The sequence below is a fragment of the Mobula birostris genome, chromosome 18 (genome assembly GCF_030028105.1).
Source record: "Mobula birostris isolate sMobBir1 chromosome 18, sMobBir1.hap1, whole genome shotgun sequence".
Taxonomy (NCBI): Eukaryota; Metazoa; Chordata; class Chondrichthyes; order Myliobatiformes; family Myliobatidae; genus Mobula; species Mobula birostris.
In genome coordinates, this window is record NC_092387.1 from 36,600,879 (window position 1) to 36,620,904 (window position 20,026).

Here is a 20,026-nt window from a genome sequence, read left to right on the forward strand (position 1 = left end):
TGCTCCTACCCCCAAAAAACATAATTATCCAATCCCTATGTACTTAGTTACTTAATTTTATCATTTTTCCCCTTTCCCAAATCTTTTCCTTTACTTGTGTTAATTCTCCATTTTCCAAAAAAAGAAAAAAAAAACAGTAAACATTTGGACCAAGGGTGCTTATGTTAGCAATATTACTGCGTTGATGAGGAGAGCAGTATAAATCATTAGGAGAGTCATCTAAAGTCTGCTCACTTTGGGGTTATATATTCAATCAATTTATTCCAAATTTGATAAAATTTTTCTTTTTGAATTCTCAAAGAGTAAGTCATCTTTTCCATTTTAAATATTTCCAAGATAATTTCGTGCCAATCTTCTAATTCTAGTGATTGATTTCTTACTTGCCGCTAAAGGGGCCTGCAGCAACTTTATATCTTTCTTCTGTTCAAGGAACAATACATGCCCCAAATAGAGCGTCTCAACGTTCAGAGGTATCTGGGTCTTAAGTACCTTAACTAATGTTCTATGAATACCTTTCCAATATAAATTTAATTTAGGGCAATCCCAGAAAATATGGAAATGATTTGCCTCCTTGGAGCCGCACCTTCTCCAATACGTCACGTTTGTGTCTTTATATTTTTCCTGATATGGGGTCTTGAAGTATCTTATAATATTTTTCCAACAATGTTCCCAACTGTATTTCTAGGCTTTATTCTTCCTGCCTGTGTAGTCTGTGCAGTATGGTGCCACTTTCTGGATTGCACTCTGAACTGTCACTTGTTGGGAGACTCAAGGTGGTGTCATAGTGAAGGCTAGTCCCATCAGACATAGTTTTTCAGAGAAGATGCACAAAACAACAATTAGAAAGCTACATTTACCATCCACCTATTAATGTGTTTCTAGTGCGGCTGAAGACATTGAATTTTAACTGCAAGGTAACTATTTCATTGTCAATAAATATGTGCAACATAGAGTAGGAATTTCTTCGTAATGCAGTTACTTATGTCACTATACATCACATTTCATTTCAACCTTCCCAACATTGAATCAGTATCATCCACATTCACAGTTATTATCACATCAGGGTGTTTAAATTTGGCTGGCAAGCAAGGTCATGGCAATGTTCTCATCACAGAAATTCAATACAAATCCAATGAAGGCAAAAGGACAACAACATTTCTTTCTAAGAACAAATTGGGTACCATATTTCTTATAACATTGGCCGCAAAGCATTCGAGGTGTGAGGTCACAAAATAATAACTCCAATTCAAGTTCTTTCTATCATCTTTGATAGAAAATTATTCTGTGCTCTGGAGACATTGCATTAAAGCATATCGGGTGCAAAAAAAAACAGTATGAGGTTTGGATTTACCTTGGATCACCTTGTTTGATTTTACCAAGTGTTTCCACAAACTCATTGAATTTCATTTCTTCTCTCCTTGACTTTGGTTTGAAATCCCTGAAGTTAGCCATTTTCTTTTCATCATAGTACAAGAACTTGTGAGTACTGGCAACATAAACAGAAAAGTCCCCATCTCCAATATTCTCCTGCAGGTAATCCAAATCCCATTTCAGGGCTGGGTAAACCAAATCAGTATCTGTCAGCACCACTGGCTCCTAAAATGGAAATAGAGAAACAGAAATAACATACATAAGATATAGATGGAATTGGGCAATATTAATTCTCTTCCAAATACTGCAGAATTACTGCATAAACTTCGCATAATAAACAGATTCTCTGTTCCCTGCTCTTCCTCCCCTCACTCAAGGCGGTTTTATATTACTGTTTTCCAATCAGCTGGAACTTTTCCAGAACCTAAGTAATTTTGGAACATCATAAATCAAAGCAGCCAACTATCTGAGAACTGTAGGCCTCAGCTGATCAGTGGTGTTAGTCTTTTGTTTGTTTGTTCAGTAATACTTCTCCAATGACATCGATTATTTTACTTTCTTGCTGTTCCAGAGGTTCAAAGGTCCAATTTAATGTCAGAGAAATGTATACAATGTACACCCTGAAATGCTTTTTCTTCGCAAACATCCACGAAACAGAGAAGTGCCCCAAAGAATGAACGACAGATAAACACAAGAACCCCAAAGTACCCCCCCAGCTCCCCTCCCTCCAGCACGTAAGTGGCACTGAACAACAATCCCCCCCTCCCCCCACTGGCAAAAAAAGCAGGCACTGGCACCGTCACCAAGCGATAGCAAAGACACAGATTTGCAGTTACCCCAAAGACTTTGCGTTACACCTGGCATTTGACATACCACAGATTCTCTCTCTCTCTAACAAGGGAGAAAAGGGTGTCTCCATTTTCCCAGCAAGCAGGGAGACATTACAAACAACTCACTGGTTTACAATGTTAAAAGTTCAATACGTCGCTTTTTTCGAGCTTCGTGTCTGAAGGTTGCAAAGATCCCGGGCCTTCGGCTGTTTTTGACCATTTTTATTTATTTAGCGATACAGTGTGAAGTAGGCCCTTCTGGTCTTTTGAGCCACGCTGCCCCAGCAACACCTGACAAACTCGACTAATCCTAACCTAATCCTGGGCCAATTTACAATGACCAATTAACCTATCCTGTACGTCTTGGGACCGTGGGAGGAAACTGGAGGACCCGGAAAAAACCTACGCATTCCACAGAGAGGACGTACAGACACTCCTCACAGAATGGTGCTGGAATTGAACTCCAAGCTCCGGAATGGGCACACCCTGAGCTGTAACAGTATCGTGCTAACTGCTACACTACTATGGCGCCCCACATTTACCCATAATTATCAGTATATGTGTGCTCTCTAACATGAAGATTAGAACTAAAGATTTGTTTCAAATAGTGCTACTACTAAATTAATGGACTTGTAATCCGGAGAACTATATGAACAACCAAAAGACTGATGTCAAAATCCACGGCAAGTTGTGGAATCTGAATTCAAGTAATTAAACAAACTGCTCAGTGCTGGTGACCACAAAAGTTTACTGGATTGGTTTAAAAATGACTCATCTGGTAATGACATTCATAGGAAAAAACACAAAGTCCTTACTCTTCCACCACACAAGTGACTCTAGATAACGGCGATGGAGATAATTGTCAAATGCCATCCATGATAAAAAAAAGGACTTAAATTTTACAGAAATTCTTTGTTAAAATGGGGCCAGATAAAACCAGTCATAGCACTGGGCACTGAATTTGGAAATGCAAAGTTGTCCCCAGCCAGTCATGTTGCAAAGTCCTCCTCAGAAACCTCTGTGGGAGTACTGAATTCTGAAAGTTGTCCTGAAATGAGCCAAACCCTAAACAATGTGACTAAGTTGTGCTCACACAGTCTTGCAGACAAGGTGACAGATTTCTCAACCACAATTACTGGATATGTTTTGTCCCATCAGCAGTAAAGACCTAGCAGAGTTGGTGGTATGCAAACAAGAGGAAACAGAACAGTGTTCCCAACATTAACATCAGACTACATGAAGTCCCATAATGCCAAGTTAATTATGGGCATAGAAATTTCCTCCTGATGTCACTCAGCATCTTTCAGCGACAAAGCATTACTCCTTTGCATTGAGTACCTGGACACAGCTCAGCACGTCATAGGAACCAGCCTCCCCTGTATGGACTCTGCCTGCTTCAGTAAAGCAGCCAGGATAATCAAAGATTACACCACCTCACACCCCACAAGACATTCTTTTTTCTGCTCTCCAATTGAGCAGAAGATATAAAAGCCTGAAAGCATGTACCACCAGGTTCAAGGGCAGCTGCTGTCCTCCTGTTATTAGACGATTGAATGGAACTTTGAAACAGAATCAGGTTTATTATCACTGACATAGGTCATGAAATTTGCATGAAATACATAAAAATTACTATAAAAATATGTATATCTAAATAGTGCAGAAAAAGAGAAAAGTAGACAGGTAGTGTTCATTGGTTCATGGACTATTCAGAAATCTGATGGCGGAGGGAAAGAAGCTGTTCCTAAAATGTTAAGTGCATATCTTCAGGCTTCCGTACTTTCACCTTGATGGTAGTAATGAGAAGAGGATATGTCCTGGATGGTGAGGGTCCCTCAGGATGGATCTTGAGGAATCACCATTTGATGACATCATTGACAGTAGGGAGACTAGTGCCCATGGTGGAGCTGGCTGAGTTTACAACCCTCCACGGTATTTCCTGATCCTGTGTAACTGGCACATCCAGTGATGCAACCAATTAGAATACTTTCCACGGTACATCAGTACAAAATTGCCAGAGTCTTTGGTGGCATTCAAATCTCCTCAAACTCCTAATGAAACATAGCCACTAGCATGCCTTCTTCATAATTGCATCGATATATTAGGCCCAAGATATCTCTTCAAAAATGTTGACACCGATTAACTTGAAAGTACTGACTCTTTCTACTGCTGATCCCTCGATGAGAATTGTTGTGTGATCTTCAAATTTCCCCTTCCTGAAGTCCACAATAAATTCCCTGGTTGTTGTACCGACACCACTCAACCAGCTGAACTATCTCACTCCCATACACCTCCTTGTCAACTTCTGATATTCTGCCAACATAGCTGTGTCATAGATAAATTTATAGATAGCATTTGAGCTGTACTTATCCACACAGTCAAAAGTGTAGAGAGAGTAGAGCAGTGGGCCAAGTATGAATCCCTGAGGAGCACCTGTGTTGACTGTCAGCAAGGAGATGTTATTTCAGATCTGCAAAATCCCATCTCTTATCAAGAGTCCATCTTTTCTTACCTCATAATCTATCGTATGTTCTTGCACTTTCATTTATCTGCACTACACTTTTTCAGCAGCTTTCACATTTCATTCTGCATTGTTATTGCTTTGCTTTGTTACCTCAATGAACTGTAATTATTTGTGTGTATGAACAGATTGCAAGACTAGTTTTTCATTGTATTTCAGTATATATGACAATGATATACCAATACCACTCAGAAGAAGCACTTCAACTACTAAGGCCACAGAAGGTACTTTATGTGGGAGAACTTCAATGACATCAACAAGGATGGTTCAAAAGTACCACCACTATTCGAACTGGCCTTGAAAGATGTAACATCGAAGTTGGATCTGCAGCAGGAAGCGAGCAAAAGGTAAATGTAACAAACCTTGCCCAATCCAACCATTGCAGGAGCATCTGTCCAAATTAACATTGGTAAGTTTGACCACCACACAGCCCTTGTTGATCCAGAAAGCGCATTTTCACAACAAGGATACCGCTCATTATATTTTGAGATAGGTTTCGAATAAATCTTGCAGCTCATTTCTGAAGCTGAGGCATTGAGGGACCATAAGCAGCAAAAGAAATGTCTTCCACCATAATCTGTAGCTTCATGGCTAGGTATATCCCTCTCTCCACCACTATCGTTAAGCCTGGTTCACTGAGGAATGTGGAAGGGTATGCTGGGAACAATGTGAGGCATAACCTTAAAATCTGGTACTAATTTGGCAAAGTTGTGCCATTAAACAGAGTAAATAACAAAATTGCCAAGTGATCCCACAGTCAACTGATCACATCAAACTTCTGCCACATCTAGTCACAAGCACAAGAGATTCTGCAGATACTGGAATTATTGAGTAACACACACAAAACACTGGATAAACTCCACAAGTCAGCAGTACCTATGGAGGGGAATAGACAAACAACACTTTGGGCCAAGATCCTTCATGAGTCCTTATTTTATCCCCCTCCATAGGTACTGCTGACATCTAGTCACACACTGTGGTAAACAGTTAATCAGTTAATGGAAGGAGATCAAGAAATCCACATCACTAAGTATCGAAGATAGCTGAAATGTTTGGAGTAAACATCAGCCAGAAGTGCAGAGACAATGATCCATTTCAGTTCTTTTTGAGGTCTCCATCTTTACAGAAGCTATTCTTTAGCCCAGGGGTCCCCAACCTTTTTTGCACCACAGACCGGTTTAATATTGACAATATTCTTGCGGACCGGCTGACCGGGGGAGTGAGGGCGGTGGGTAGGGTTGCCAACGAACAAGAGTAGCAGTCAAATACGTTGTTTACCCAGAAGACTACAATGACCATGAAGCCTTGTGCGGGCACCAATACGCATGCGCGTCGTGACCTGCTGATTCCACCCCCCCCCCCCAAAACAAATCCTTTTTGGCGATTCTGTTCGTGGGGGTGGGTGTTAATCACTACCGGAATGTAGGTGATAAGTTGGTAATACACTCAATTTTGTTTCTAAAAGGGTTTATCTAACGAATTTAATATTAAACATACAGCGCATATTTTCCTCGCATGGATATAACGATAAGTCAATTATCAGGGGAGCTTGAAGTGTTGAACGAACTTCCAGTAGAGGTGGCAGAAGCAGGTTCGATATGATCATTTAAAGAAAAATTGGATAGGTATATGGACAGGAAAGGAATGGAGGGTTATGGGCTGAGTGCAGGTCAGCAGGACTAGGTGATAGTACCGTTCAGCACGGACTAGAAGGGCCGAGATGGCCTGTTTCCGTGCTGTAATTGTTATATGGTTATATAGGTCACTTATAAGTCAATAGCATCATAACATTTTAAGTAATATTTGGATATTAAACGCACAGCACATATTTTCCCCATATGAATATATAAAATCATTGCAACACACCAATATCACTGAATCAGTGGGAGCCCTGGGCTTGTTTCCCTGCAACGAGACGGTCCCATTGAGGGGTGATGGGAGACAGCGATACTCGAAGGGGGTTCCTTATGTCCAGTCTATTCCGCAATTTAGTTATCGTTGAATTCATTGTAGAAAACTCCACTTCGCAAAAAAATGTTGGAAATGAAAGCAACGTTTTCAGTGCTTTCGTGGCTATCTCAGGATATTTAGCCTTGACTTTGATCCAAAATGCTGACAGAGATGTATGTCAAACATACTTTTCAGCCCGTCGTCATTTGCAAGCTCGAGGAGTTGATCGCCTTCCCGCCCTGACACGGATGATGCGCGGGTCATGACCTCGCATGCGTAATGGCTGATCAGTGGCCGTGACAGGGAATGAGGACAGGTGCAGCTGACCAAATCATATCGCTTCCTCGTGGCCTGGTAGCGCATGCTCTGCGGCCCGGTGGTTGGGGACCGCTGCTTTAGCCAATTTGACTTACTCCATGTAATAGTAAGGAAATGCTTACAGCACTGGTTGCTGCAAAAAGGTTATGAGCCTAGACAACATTCTGGCTTCCAATCGAGAACTGGTAGTGTTTCAAGCTAAGTTATTTGAGTACAGTTACATATTAGTATGAACTTGACTGTGTAGAAAGTTCCATATTTATTTCCCATTCACAGGTGGTAGGATAAGTCAAATCCAGCCCACACCCTAATCATTCTACACTTAATGATTGTGCTATTAGGCAGCATTCACTGATAACTTATATACTGATGCCCAGTTTGGGTTTCCCCAGGTCCAGTCAGCACAAGATCTCATTAAATCTTTGTTCCAAGCAAGAGTGAAGAGCTGAATTCCAGAGCTGAGGACATTGAGACTGACATAACATGAAAGAAGCATTTGATTTAGTATGGCATCAGGGTGCTTTCGTATAACTGAAGTTCATGAGCAAAGGGAAAACACTTTAATGGTTGGAGGACTATCCCACGCGGTGGTGGTTGTTGGAGGTCAATCATCCCAGCCCTAGGATATCAATGGGGGCATTGTTCAGAACAGTGTCCTCGGCCCAAATACCATCAGCTACATCATCAATGCTTTAAAGCAAGGTAGGAATTCTTGCTAACAACTGTCTAACATTCAATTCTACCTGCAAGTCACTAGAAGATGAAGCAGTTCATGCTTCCATGCCACAAGAATTACACAATATTCAAGTATGTACTTACAAGTGGCAAGTAATATTTCTGCAGGAAAAGTACCAGACAATAGCCAGCTTCTCCTGGGCACAGTCCATCTACCCTGCACGTTCAGTGGCATTTCCACTGCCAAGTCTCAGACCATCAACTGTCTTGAGATTATCTTTGATGGTATTCTATCATCACTGCTATGGCTAAATCCTGCAACTTGCTCCCTAACAGCATCGTAGAAATACCTTCAAAAGCACTGCCCAAATTCAAGAAACCATTTCAAAAATAATTTTAAAAAATAAGTAAACAAACATCCTTTCTTGGCTTCTGAGACTTCTGCGTTTTTTTCCTTACACATTTTTGTAGAATGCCTCATTTTATATTTTGTGCTGGTTAGCTTGCATATTCTATTGTGTTTGTGATTTCTCTCTTCAGAGATTCTGCACAACTATTCATTTGCACGTAGTGTTACCAAAGCACCTCATGCAGCCAGTAGCAAATCTCAGGGATAAAAGACTTAGTTTTACAGTGCATTGTTCCAACAGTTTATGCAAACTTCAGTTAGCCTCCTAAACGCATTATTATAACCTTTAAAATTTTAAGAGTCCACTGTTAAGAATCAAATTTCAGAGTACATACTTGAAAGTATATGACAACATAGGAAGTCAACACAGCTTCATTAAGAGGAGACTTTGCCTGAGAAATGTTGATAAAATTGAGCAGGTAACAAGCAAATTAGACAAAGCAGAGTTGGTGGATGTAATTTACTTGAACTTTCAGAAGGCCTTTGAAAAGATGCCATACACAAGGATGCTAAAAAAGAACCCATATTGTTCGAGGCATGGTACTAGCAATGGATTGAAGATTGACTGACTGGCAGAAGTCAAAACGGGGAGATAAGTGGGGCTTTTCCTGGATAGCTGTTCAGTGACTACTGGAATTCCACATGTCCCATGAATGGGAAAAAAATTCAGAAATCGGCCGTGAAAAGAGACTTGGAGTGCTAATTCAGGATTCAGTAAAAGTTAGTTTGCAGGTTGAGTAGCTAATAATGAAAAAAAATGCAATATTAGCACTCATTTAAAAGGACATACCTATTAAACTGAAGTGAGGAGAAATTTCTACAGCTAGAGGTGGTGAATCTGTGGAATTCTTTGCTGTAGAGTACTGTGGAGGCCAAGTCATTGGGTATATTTAGGGCAGAGACTGATAGGCTCTTGATTGGTAAGCGGGTTTAGGGGAGAAGGAAGGAGAGTGAAGTACATGGTTCAACAATAGGTTGAATTCCCTATTTTTGCTCCTACACATTATGGTCTTATATAGCGTGTGCAGCTTTATTTTTTTCTATCTTTGTTTTCACTTTGGCTTTCAGCGAGTATCATTGAAATAAAAATACCTGCAACTAATCAATCCAATTTTCAAAACTGTTCTTATTCATACCAAAGAACAGCATTTCGATTAAAGTATGTCTTAGGATGCTAAGTTTTATAAAGGCAAAAATTGGTTTAGTATGCACTTTGTTTTAAATATCATTGTCGAGATGCTCTCTTTTCTATCATTTTATGCTACATCTTTTATGTTGCTTGTATGGTGAACAAAATACGTTCTTGTCCAAGTTTACTTTGACTTTCATTGTCGGGACTGGAAATTACTTCCAGTTCTGCCCTGCTTTCCCACCATTGGTTATCCGTATGCCCGTCATTGTGACGTACCATCTATCTACACCTATCACAAAGTGAACACATAATTGAACATTCAACCCGCCAATCCCTAACGTCCGAGTAAGCGTTCGAAGATCTTGTTATTAAAAACATGTTTTTCCCCTTTTTGTAGACTGCTACGATTTGTGTCATGTTGTTTGGATAAGTTTCATAGACTCCTCAGCAGTATTGGTCGCACGGTGTTCGTTGGGAACATCCCTTTAGGGGCTAAATTCATACTGGATTGCTTTTAGTCATATCTGTATATAGTTTTTTTAAAAAAAATACACTAAAATTATGAACTGATTCCAGTTGAATGCTGAAGAAATGCAATTCTGAAGCAAAAACAATTTATATTTCACTTCAACAATTTCGTTCAGAGAATTTGAAAGCAAACCAATTAAACACAACTGATCAGTGTTCGGAGTCGAGATTAAATCGCAAAAACACAACCGTTATAAGAATTCCTGTTTTCCGAAACCCCAATTTGTTTTAATTGTAGTTAAAACACAGAAGTATCATAATATAGTCGCAAGTATCAAATGTACACCACACTTCACACGTTTAGAAGAACCCAGCAGGTCAAGCAGCATCTCCATGGAGAGGAATAAACGTCGACTCTATTCCCTTCCGTGGATGCTGCCTAACATGCTGAGTTCCTCCAGCATCTTGTGCGTGTTACAGCATCTAGATTTTCGGTCTTTGCGGACTAACGTACACATCAGATTTAATTCCCAATCCATTGGAAATTGAATGTCATTCGTTGACTCCGATTACGAAATACTGGTTAGCCATTGAGATTACAGAAAGTATTAAATTGCGTGCCCGCGCTTCCGCACCGTGTTGTCACTCGCTGTCACTGAGAATCGCGGGTTGGGGGCTCCTACAGCCGCGAGATGGCGCACGGTCCGTTCTGCATCGAGACCAGGCTACGTGACTGGGGTAGCGTACACAGGGACACGGGGGAGGAGGCTAAAAAAAACACTGCGACCAGGAGGGGGAAGGGAGAAGAGAAAGTGAAAGGCAGTTAGTGCAGTATCGCTTCAACATTATTCCTGATCGAAAAAGCACAGCCTCAAAATATCCTCGGTTCAGAGCCATCCCCTTTGCAGCAGCGCGGTCAAAGAATCACGAGGCGTCTGCGCTACTCGCATTGCAGCAAACTGGTTTCATTTTTTTTCCACCGATAATATAATTATACCGCAAGTGTATCCTAAATCTCTATCTACGGTGGACTGAAGGTCCCCGACGTTTATTCCCATCTTCCCCAAGGTCAGAGTTTTAAATCTGTGAAATACGCAGGTCAGCATCAGTAACACTCCCAACTCAGTGACAGCTCCTGAAGGAAGAATGGCAAGCACGTGCACTTAATTCAATTCATTGTTACAACTCGCAGCTACTACAGTAACAGGAACATCGCAGTTTCGCTGCGGCAAGAGAGCGAACAAACTAACCGAATTAGGCTGGTTTAAATCGCCTACAAACTCCAATACCCTCCACACATTCCCTTGCTTCATTATTGTTGAACCTACAACAGTCTGAGTTTCATGTTTTCCGTAAAATCCTTAGAAACCTGCCTCTTCAAACCAATATTCCCTACACAGTCCGATCTCTCACCCCTCATCGTTTTGTACATATAGACAAGTACATTTGTTGTCCACCTTATGGTCCTCAATGCACTTCTCCTATTCTGGTCACTTGACCATCCATAAATTGCGTTGTGTCAGCATTGTGAGCTTACTTTCAGCTCCCAATACACCAAAATTCCAAAACAAAACCTCCTTCAAGGAACTCTCTAAACTATAAACACGAGAAAGTCTGCAGATGCTGGAAATCCAAATGAACACACACAAAATGCTGGAGGAACTGGGCAGGTCAAGCAGCATCAATCAAAAAGTGTAAACAGTCAACATTTTGGATTTAGGCCCTTCTTCAGGACTGAGAAAGATGCCTGAATAAAAAGGTGAGGGGAAAGAGGCTAGCTGGTAGGCGTTAGACAAAGCCAGGTGTGCGGGAAAGGTAAAAGGCAGGAAAAGCAATCTAATAGGAGGGAGGACCATAGGAGAAAGGGAAGAAGGGGGCAAGGGGAAGTGATAGGTAGGCGAGAACAGGTAAAAGGCTAGAGTAAATAGTTGCTTTTGGTCACCTTCCTTATCAGTATAACTTCAACCTTGTAAAATGACATGGAGGTGGTGTGGGGGGAGGGTGCACACTGGAGTCCATGTGATTGGGGGCTGGCCTCTCCTGTTGGTACTGCCCTCCAGTGCTCACATGCTGGAAGGCAAGCTAGATTGCATTTATCTGTGTCTGTGGACTTGCCAACAACATCCCAGGCAGCATCAATCTACAGCACATGGACTTGGCTATATTATATATTTTTTGCACGACTGTATAGTTACTGCTATCTTACAAGTGCTATATGTGTCGTGCTGTGTATAACTGTGTTTTGTACCTTGGCCCCAGAGGAATGCTATATTTGGCTGTATTCATCGGTATTTATATATAGTTCAACGATAATTAAACTTGAACTTGAATGTTTTGCTATGATAACGGTTCAATAAGAGTTGTTCTTTAGTTTTGAGTTCCTTTACAAACAAAAGAAAAAGTCAACAGCACCAACCCCTCCCAAAGATATCTTAAGATATTTAAAACTGTTAAAACTATTTAACAGTTAAAGATATTTAAAACTGTCAAAGCTGTTAGCCAGGCTAGGCCACACCCCAAAGACAGAGGAAGGCCTGGAATATCTCAAAAACAGAAGAGATGCAATTGCAAAAAGGCGATGCATTTTCAAAATCACTCAAATAAAACAGGAAATACTGAAAATACTTAGCATCTTATGAAAGGGCACTGTCCTGTTAATTGTTACTCTCTTCAATGATATCTGAATTTGCTGAGGGTTCCCAGTATTGTTTTTAATTTGAGCAACATTTTGCTTTTGAATAAAACGAAAAACCTCTTACCTTTACTTTTCCCCCCCTGTACTCGCATATGCATCATTTAAAGGATTCTCATCTCTGTATTACAACATAGGTACTAGTAAGAGATGGAAGCACTCTCAAGTGATCTGGTTATTATAAAAATCTATGAATCAACATCACAAAAGACACACTTGTTGGGGCAATTTTGATGTCGAGGCTTTCCGCATTACAAATGCAACTAAACATCAAATCATCAACTTAGCTATAAGGTGCTCGGTGCACCTTGAGGTACTGCCTCCCCCAACTTCCCCACTGCCAAATAAATATAATCAAACGGTTATGGTTTATTTTGTTTGGACTTTAATGTGCATGCAGCATGATAAAAGGAAAAAGGAAACTGAAACTACAATCATGAAACATACTGTATGTATATAGCCACTCTATTAAAACTGTGCCATTTCCACTTTGTTCTCAACCGAACAGTTACCAGGAAAAGATCAAACTCTAAACAAGCTGCACCCATGTTAATAATTCACAGATCTCTGGCACAAACTATACTTCTTAGGCTTATTATACTTCTCAGGATTGTGGATGACTTGTACCCACACCAGTTCTGCACGGTCTGAGCAACAAACCCACGAGTCTGTAGAGGCCAAAGTGGGACCTGCACACAGCTAGACTTAACCGAGATGGTGAGTGGGTAAAGTGGGAAGTGCTGCTCTCCTTCCACCATTTTCACTGGGCGTCTTAAGTTCTCCCAAAGATACTTGAGTTCTTATCATCCCAAACGTTCCTCTACTTTGTCTGGCCATGGGTATTCAGACAGTTAGCCTTGCCAGAGAAAAATGAATGAACGAATAAATAAATAAATAAATAAATATTGCCCAATAAACAGTAGAATAGTTTTGGGTATGAGAAGATAAAGTAACTCACTACAACGCATCCAGCCTCCTGACCTGCTCCTCAGTATTTATAACAACATATCCAGATGAATTTCTAATCAATGTGACCCACAGTAGTGAGCAATTTGGCAAAAATAATGTTGTTGAACAGCAATGGTTAGATTCTCTCATGTTGGAGATAGTCGCTGCCTGACACTTTCCAGGTGTAAAGGTCACTTGCTACATCAGTCTATATAACCTGAATCAGTGTAGATAATCTGAATGTTACATAGGTTTTGAACCATGAAGGCACTTACAGTTTCAATAGTTGAGTAGATGCGAATGGAATTGAATATTGTGCAATTATCAGCATGCATCCACACCTTTGGCCATACAATAGATCATTGATGAAGCAGCTGAAGAAGCCTGTGCCTCCTCCACCGATGGGTAACCAATCTTGATTTGTGCAAGGAAATTCCCAGCTCTTGTTGCCCACTGAATTCCATTTTACTCAGTCCCCTTAATTCCACTTTTGGTCACATGCTGTCTCCCTGTCAAAAACAACTATTTTCAGTTTATCACTGGACCAGGCCCTTTGGACCACAACAACTGTATTGACCATAATTCATCATCCTCGACCTCGAGGGATAGCCACGACGATTGACCATGATGCCAAATAAAACCAGTCCTATTTACTAGCATATGATAAATACCGCTCCATTCTCTTCAGGTTCCTGTGTCTGTCTAATGCCTCAAACACTACTATCTTGTCTGCTTCCTCCACCAATCCTACAAATGAATTCCAGGCACCTAACTGATCTCTGTAAAAAGAAAACTTGACCCTGCACATCTCCCTTAAATGAGGTTAGAGATTATTAAATGTGGATGATAAAATGTATGACTGGGAAAGAGTGAGGGCAAAATGTATGAGTACTGTACCAGAGAAAAAGTAATCTATTTAGGTTGTCAACAGAGAAAGGGGCAGGCAAATTTTCAGAACCTGTTTAACTTTCTAATGAAGAGGATACAAGGTCATTCTCTCAGTTCAGAGTTGAGAGATGCTGGGATTCCAACTTCTTGGTTAAATCCATGATAGAGAGTTTGGAAATCATGGATGTAAATGTGATGAGGACTGAAGATGATAGGTTTGGTCTTCATAATGTTCAACGGAACAAATAAGTGGCTCCTATAAACTGTACTACACCAATGCCAATGTCTCTGCTGTCCATGCATCCCATGATTAAAAACAAGAAGCACTTTTGATGATTTTGAGCAACTCCGTGGGTTCTGATAATAAAGCTTAAATAAGGGCACCACATGTTGGCGTGTGGCCAAGTGGTTAAGGCGTCGGTCTAGTGATCTGAAGGGCGCTAGTTCGAGCCTCAGCTGTACTTAACCACACATTGGTCTGTGACGACACCGGTGCCAAGGCGTATTGGCCCTAGTGCCCTTCCCTTGGACAACATCGGTAGCATGGAGAGGAGAGACTTGCAGCATGGGTAACTGCTGGTCTTCCATACAACCTCGCCCAGGCCTGCGCCCTGGAAACCTTCCAAGGTGCAAATCCATGGTCTCACGAGACTAACAGATGCCTAAAGAAGAGCACCAATATTGTATGAATGAGTGACGCAATCTGCATTACCCATCAAAATAATCAATCAGAAGTTCAAATCCAAGGAACACCACCTGCCAAGAAGTGTTGTGACTGTTAAAGTTCCAGCACAGTGTATTGAGAAGAATATTTATATAACTGAAGGTTCACAAACCAAACAGACAGAAGTTGGAGATGTGGACCCCCAGACTCAAAATATTACAGATAGGTGCTAAGCATTTATAGGATAAATAGGAAGCTGTACACGTTTCAGAATCTCCGTAACTTGAGTACACACTGAATAAAGGGCAGATTTGGCTGCGCATTAATGACGTCCAGTAACAAAGTGATACTGGAATCAGATTTTCCACCCCTCCACTATCCAAGTCATGGATTGGATCAATTGTTTAATTTAGCATTAAGTTTTAACTTAACACTCATTAATAATGTACAACTTTGGCAGCAGAAGGAAGGTGAAAATGCTTTAATAAAACTGTCGCACAAATGCACATAAAACTGTTGAAGAGATAAATATACACGTCACTCCGACCATTCTTTTTCATGCAGATTAATGAAATTTAATTTCAGAACTTGCTGTGGTGGGAGTAAAAATCTTGGGGGTTTTGCTCTTAGAGTTCTTTGCAGAATAACATAACCAATAACATTCCACTAAATGGAATGGAATTGCCAACTAAATTTGAACCAATTATTCAAGAAATTACAATAAACAGCCCACTTTATCAACTCTAATAATTATCTGGATTCAAGGGTAAAAGTAAAGGAAACACTATTATGATAAACTGGTTGGCAATTTTTCCTCATTCTTGCTTGTGCCAAGTTTTAAAGATTAATTAAAAGTGCTGGAAGCTCCAAGATACCTCCAGCACTGGCAATCTTAGTTACCAATTGTTTTGTTTAGCCATCCTCCCTAATCATTGGGGTAGACAGCCAGAACACCTACTCCAGCTCAGCTTATCATAGAATAGTTTAGAACAAATTAAAAAGGATCATGCACTTCAAGCGTTTCCCTAACCTTAACAGGATTCAGACCTGATCCATACACCTGAAGTGTATTCGTTGATACTGTAACACAGGAAACAAAAGTCATGTTGCAAAGTAGGTCCTTGAACCGCCATTAGATAATGACTAGATATACCGTCATGATATTCATTGAAGGATAAATGTTGTGCACGACACTTGAAAAACCTCCCTACTCTTCTTAGACTAGAACCTTGTGATGGTTTCTATTAAGGAGCAAATTCAATTCAATATTTCTGAAAACAGATTTTGAAATCACTAGCGTCAACCCAGGCTATGGAACAAAATCCCTGGAGTGAGGCTTACACTCATAACATTCTGACTTGGAGCCAAGTATTTTACACTACAGCAAGGGCTGACAAGCTTGCAAACATTTAGTGTCAAGGCCACTGATACTCTTTCTGTGAAATACAAATTCCCAAAAGATTGCTGAAGATTCTGAAATCCCATGTCATACAAACAAATCAAGCGCTATATTGTAAATAGACGGAATTGCGGAATGCTACTTCATAAGTGTGGGGCAACATTCTAGAATTCATTACCTCAATAAAAATTAACTATTTATTTAACAGAAATAATGTATGAGATCATGAAAAGGCAACGTAACTTCATTGGACATGTGATCAGGAAAGAGGAGTTAGAATGCATGGTAATTATGGGAAAGATTGAAGGGAAGGAAGCAAGAGGAAGACAAAGACAAATGATGATGGAGACAGCAGCCAGAGAACTGGAAATGAATACCAATGAATTGATCCACTTGACCTGAAAAAGGAGTGTGTGGGCCATGGCAGTCAAAGCTCAAACTGGGCATGGCACCTGATGATGATGATTTAACAGAAATTAGTGACCTATTTTTTGGAAGCCTGAGTTCATCATCATTGAACATATTGGTCAAAAACAGCACCTGAGAGCGCCCTCAATACTGCACTTAATATCTGGATAGAGTTTGAATCCACAATCTACTGATTCAGTGGCAAGAACAATACCAAAGAGTCAAAGATAAAGGAAATGGAGTTTGGGGAAAAGGAATAGAAGGAGCTTCAATTTGATGGGGCCATTGTGTCAACTGCAGCTCTGTTGGCAGCAATAATGCCTTTGAAGTGCAAGGGAGAGGGTTCATGAGCCACCAACTCTAATGTAAGGCATTATATAATTAAAAATAAACTTTTTATTTTCTTTAATTGTAGATTACAAAAATTTGATTCAGTAGTCAGTATCAACCAAAATTCTGTCAAGTGAGAAAATTGTGAATGACTAGAGATATGATGTGGGAACGACAGGGTGAGCAAGACATTGATCAAGCACACAAAACTTGTGTTGTCCTTTTTATTATTATCAGCTAAGTGAAATGGAGAGCATGCCACCTGCTTTCCGATGAGTGGAACATTCCAGCTTTGCTGCCAAGATAGTTCAGAACAGAGGACGATTTTCCAAATGGTGACACACGTCATTAGATGGATCAGTTTTAATACTCAGTAAAAAATTAAAGTAAATTAGTAACAATTCAGTTCTGAAGAGCAACCACACCTTTATTTTACATTTCTAACCCTAAGTGACAATACTTTAATACATTAACACCACAGTTCAAGACCAGATCCCACTGATACCCTGTGTTTCAGTCATGACTACATTCCTCTGGCTGGCTGCATGTTTTTATATCAATCTGCTTCTCAGCCTTCTTGCGCAAGTAACTCATCAGTGCTACAAGCATGTACTAATCAACTCCGTGCATTGTTGTAACTAGACACATTTATATCTGTAGAGCAAAAAACAAAAATGTGTTCCTAACCTCAACTCTCAAATTATTTGTACTGATTTTGGTCCATTGCTGTTTCTCTCAGTCTTGTGGACTTTCTACCTGATCTCTTTACACTTGATGTATCTAATTTCTCCAATGACCTTATTTTCCAAGTTCCTATTTTAAGATTAACATTGCTCACCACTAATTACATATCTTCTCCAATACACTCTCCCATTTTCCTTGCTTCCACAGAGCAGCTGAAATGCCACAAAGTCTCAGATCTGGGTATACTTCAGAGATGCTTATAAAGCTATTAACTGTTCACAATGGGAAGGCATCAGATCAGAACTCAATCCTGCCCTCACACATAGAAAAGTATTTCATGGGGGTGGGAGGGAGGGTGATTCAGCATCTATGGAAATGATTGAGCAGTTGACGTTTCAAGCTGAGACCCTTCTTCAGGGCTAAAGTCTGAACTTAGACTCATTTCCCTAGTAGGGAAGCAAGCTGGGGTGGTGGTAGAGAAATTTTTTAGTCTTTTTTTTGGGTCAGCTTTCCTTCCTTCTCTTTTCATTCTTTGAATGAAGCAAGACCACAGCTGCTTATTCAAGTGGTGTATATCAACAGTAATGTCCCAAGGGAACCGCTTGATTGTGATCAAAGATGGAATTAACATATCTCATCATTATCAATTAAAAAGTGATTGGTAAATGTATTCGCTGATGTTCGCGTGATCCCAGTGGGTATAAAACAGCAATATTTCCAAAGTTGACATGTATCTAAAACTTACGGTTAAAAATGACACTGTTACAGATTAAGTGTATAAGTACATAGATTTAGCACCTTCTATGGCCAGAAGAGTCAGTACTCTTTACATCCAATTTAGCACTAAATTGGAAATCAGAAACACAGATTCTGCCTTGCGTTTCTGACCTGAAACATTAACCCTGAGCTTCAAGTTCCTGGGCACCTGTCCATGTAGACACCAAAGCAAAGAAAGCTCACTAATATCATTACTTTCTCAGTAAGTTAAAGAAATCTGGCAGGTCCCCATTGCGCGTCACTAACTAAGACTGCACTGTAAAAAGCATCTAATCTGTACATATTATGGTTTAGTATGCCAACTGCTCGGCCCACGACCACAAGAAACTACACAGCTCAGCAAATCATGGAAACCACCAGCTTCCCCTGTCTGTACTCTTTACACTTCTCACTGCCTTAGTAAAACAGCCAGTATAATCAAAGACCCCATCCACCCCAGACATTCCATCTTCTCCCCCTCCCATCAGGCAGAAGATACAAAAAACTGAAAGTGCACACTACCAGACTCAAAGACTATTAAATGGTTCCCTAATGATAAATTGGACTCGTGACCTCACAATCTACCTCATTATGACCTTGCACCTTATTGTCTACCTGCACTGCATTTTGTAGCTGTTGTATACTTTATTCTGCATTCCGTTATTGTTTTACCTTGCACTACCACAATGAATTGTGTAATGAATTGATCTGTATGAACTATGTGCAAAACAAGCTTTTCACTGCACCTCAGTACATAGGAAAGTAAAACTAATTCCAATTTTCCGTAAATATTGGCTGAGCAGTTAAGAGCTTCCAGTATTTTCTATGCGCATTTGATTTCCAGAACCTGCGATGTTTTGGATCGTGTATCTTGGCTGTATTTCTTATAGCAACGTTGAAACAGAAAGAGCTAGTTGGTGTCAGATTAATAATAAGGAGAGAACGGCTACATAATTTGTTTTGGTGGAGTTAGCTAAAGGGTAATTTTTTTTCAACGCCACAACGTTGAACTCCCCTAGTTTTTTAATTTTAAATGATCAAAACGAGGAAGAGCGTCGTAGGTTTAACCTTTCCAGTGCAATAGTTCCAGTCCATCCTTTTTCCCCCAATGGTGCAACACAAACACACCCCCACCGAGGAAGCCACCATGTAGGGCACTTATCTAGTCTTGCCCCGCACATACACCCTCGATTCCTGTGCTTCGTTACCTCATTGTCTATTAAAGCATCAGCCCGTGGATCGTTGCAGGACATCCTGGGGATGGCCTTGGTGGGGAAGGTGTATTTCCTCAGCTGAGCCTCGCTCCATCCTCGGTTTTCTCCTCTGTGCTCTGCCATGGCCTCCTCTCTGTCGAGTAGCGCTCCAGTAACAAGAAGCAGGCAGGAATCCTGAGCGAAAAGCAGGCAGACGCCAGGGTTACCTAGAGCCAGCAGAACAGAGAAGGCAAAGGAGCGCGGAGGCAGAGGGAGGTCGCTAGCTTGACAGGTACAATCTCCCAGTGCACCGCCCCCGTCGGCCTGGAGGAACGCACTCCCCTTCTGCTGGAGTGGGCGACCGTTGATCTACATTGCCACCTAGAGGCAGGG

General features: G+C 40.7%; 1 protein-coding gene across 1 annotated transcript in view; it reads right to left on the reverse strand.

Annotated features, from left to right (window-relative positions):
* The window catches only part of hif1an (hypoxia inducible factor 1 subunit alpha inhibitor), a 39,416-nt gene extending 19,496 nt beyond the window's left edge, over positions 1–19,920 (reverse strand). The window contains exons 1-2 of the mRNA XM_072282515.1: positions 19,649–19,920; positions 1,352–1,596 (exon numbers count right to left, since the gene is read on the reverse strand). Of these exons, the coding sequence (XP_072138616.1) occupies positions 1,352–1,596; positions 19,649–19,777 (374 nt within the window). The 5' untranslated portion in view covers positions 19,778–19,920. The remainder of the gene's footprint in view (positions 1–1,351; positions 1,597–19,648) is intronic.
* Positions 19,921–20,026: the final 106 nt, after the last annotated feature.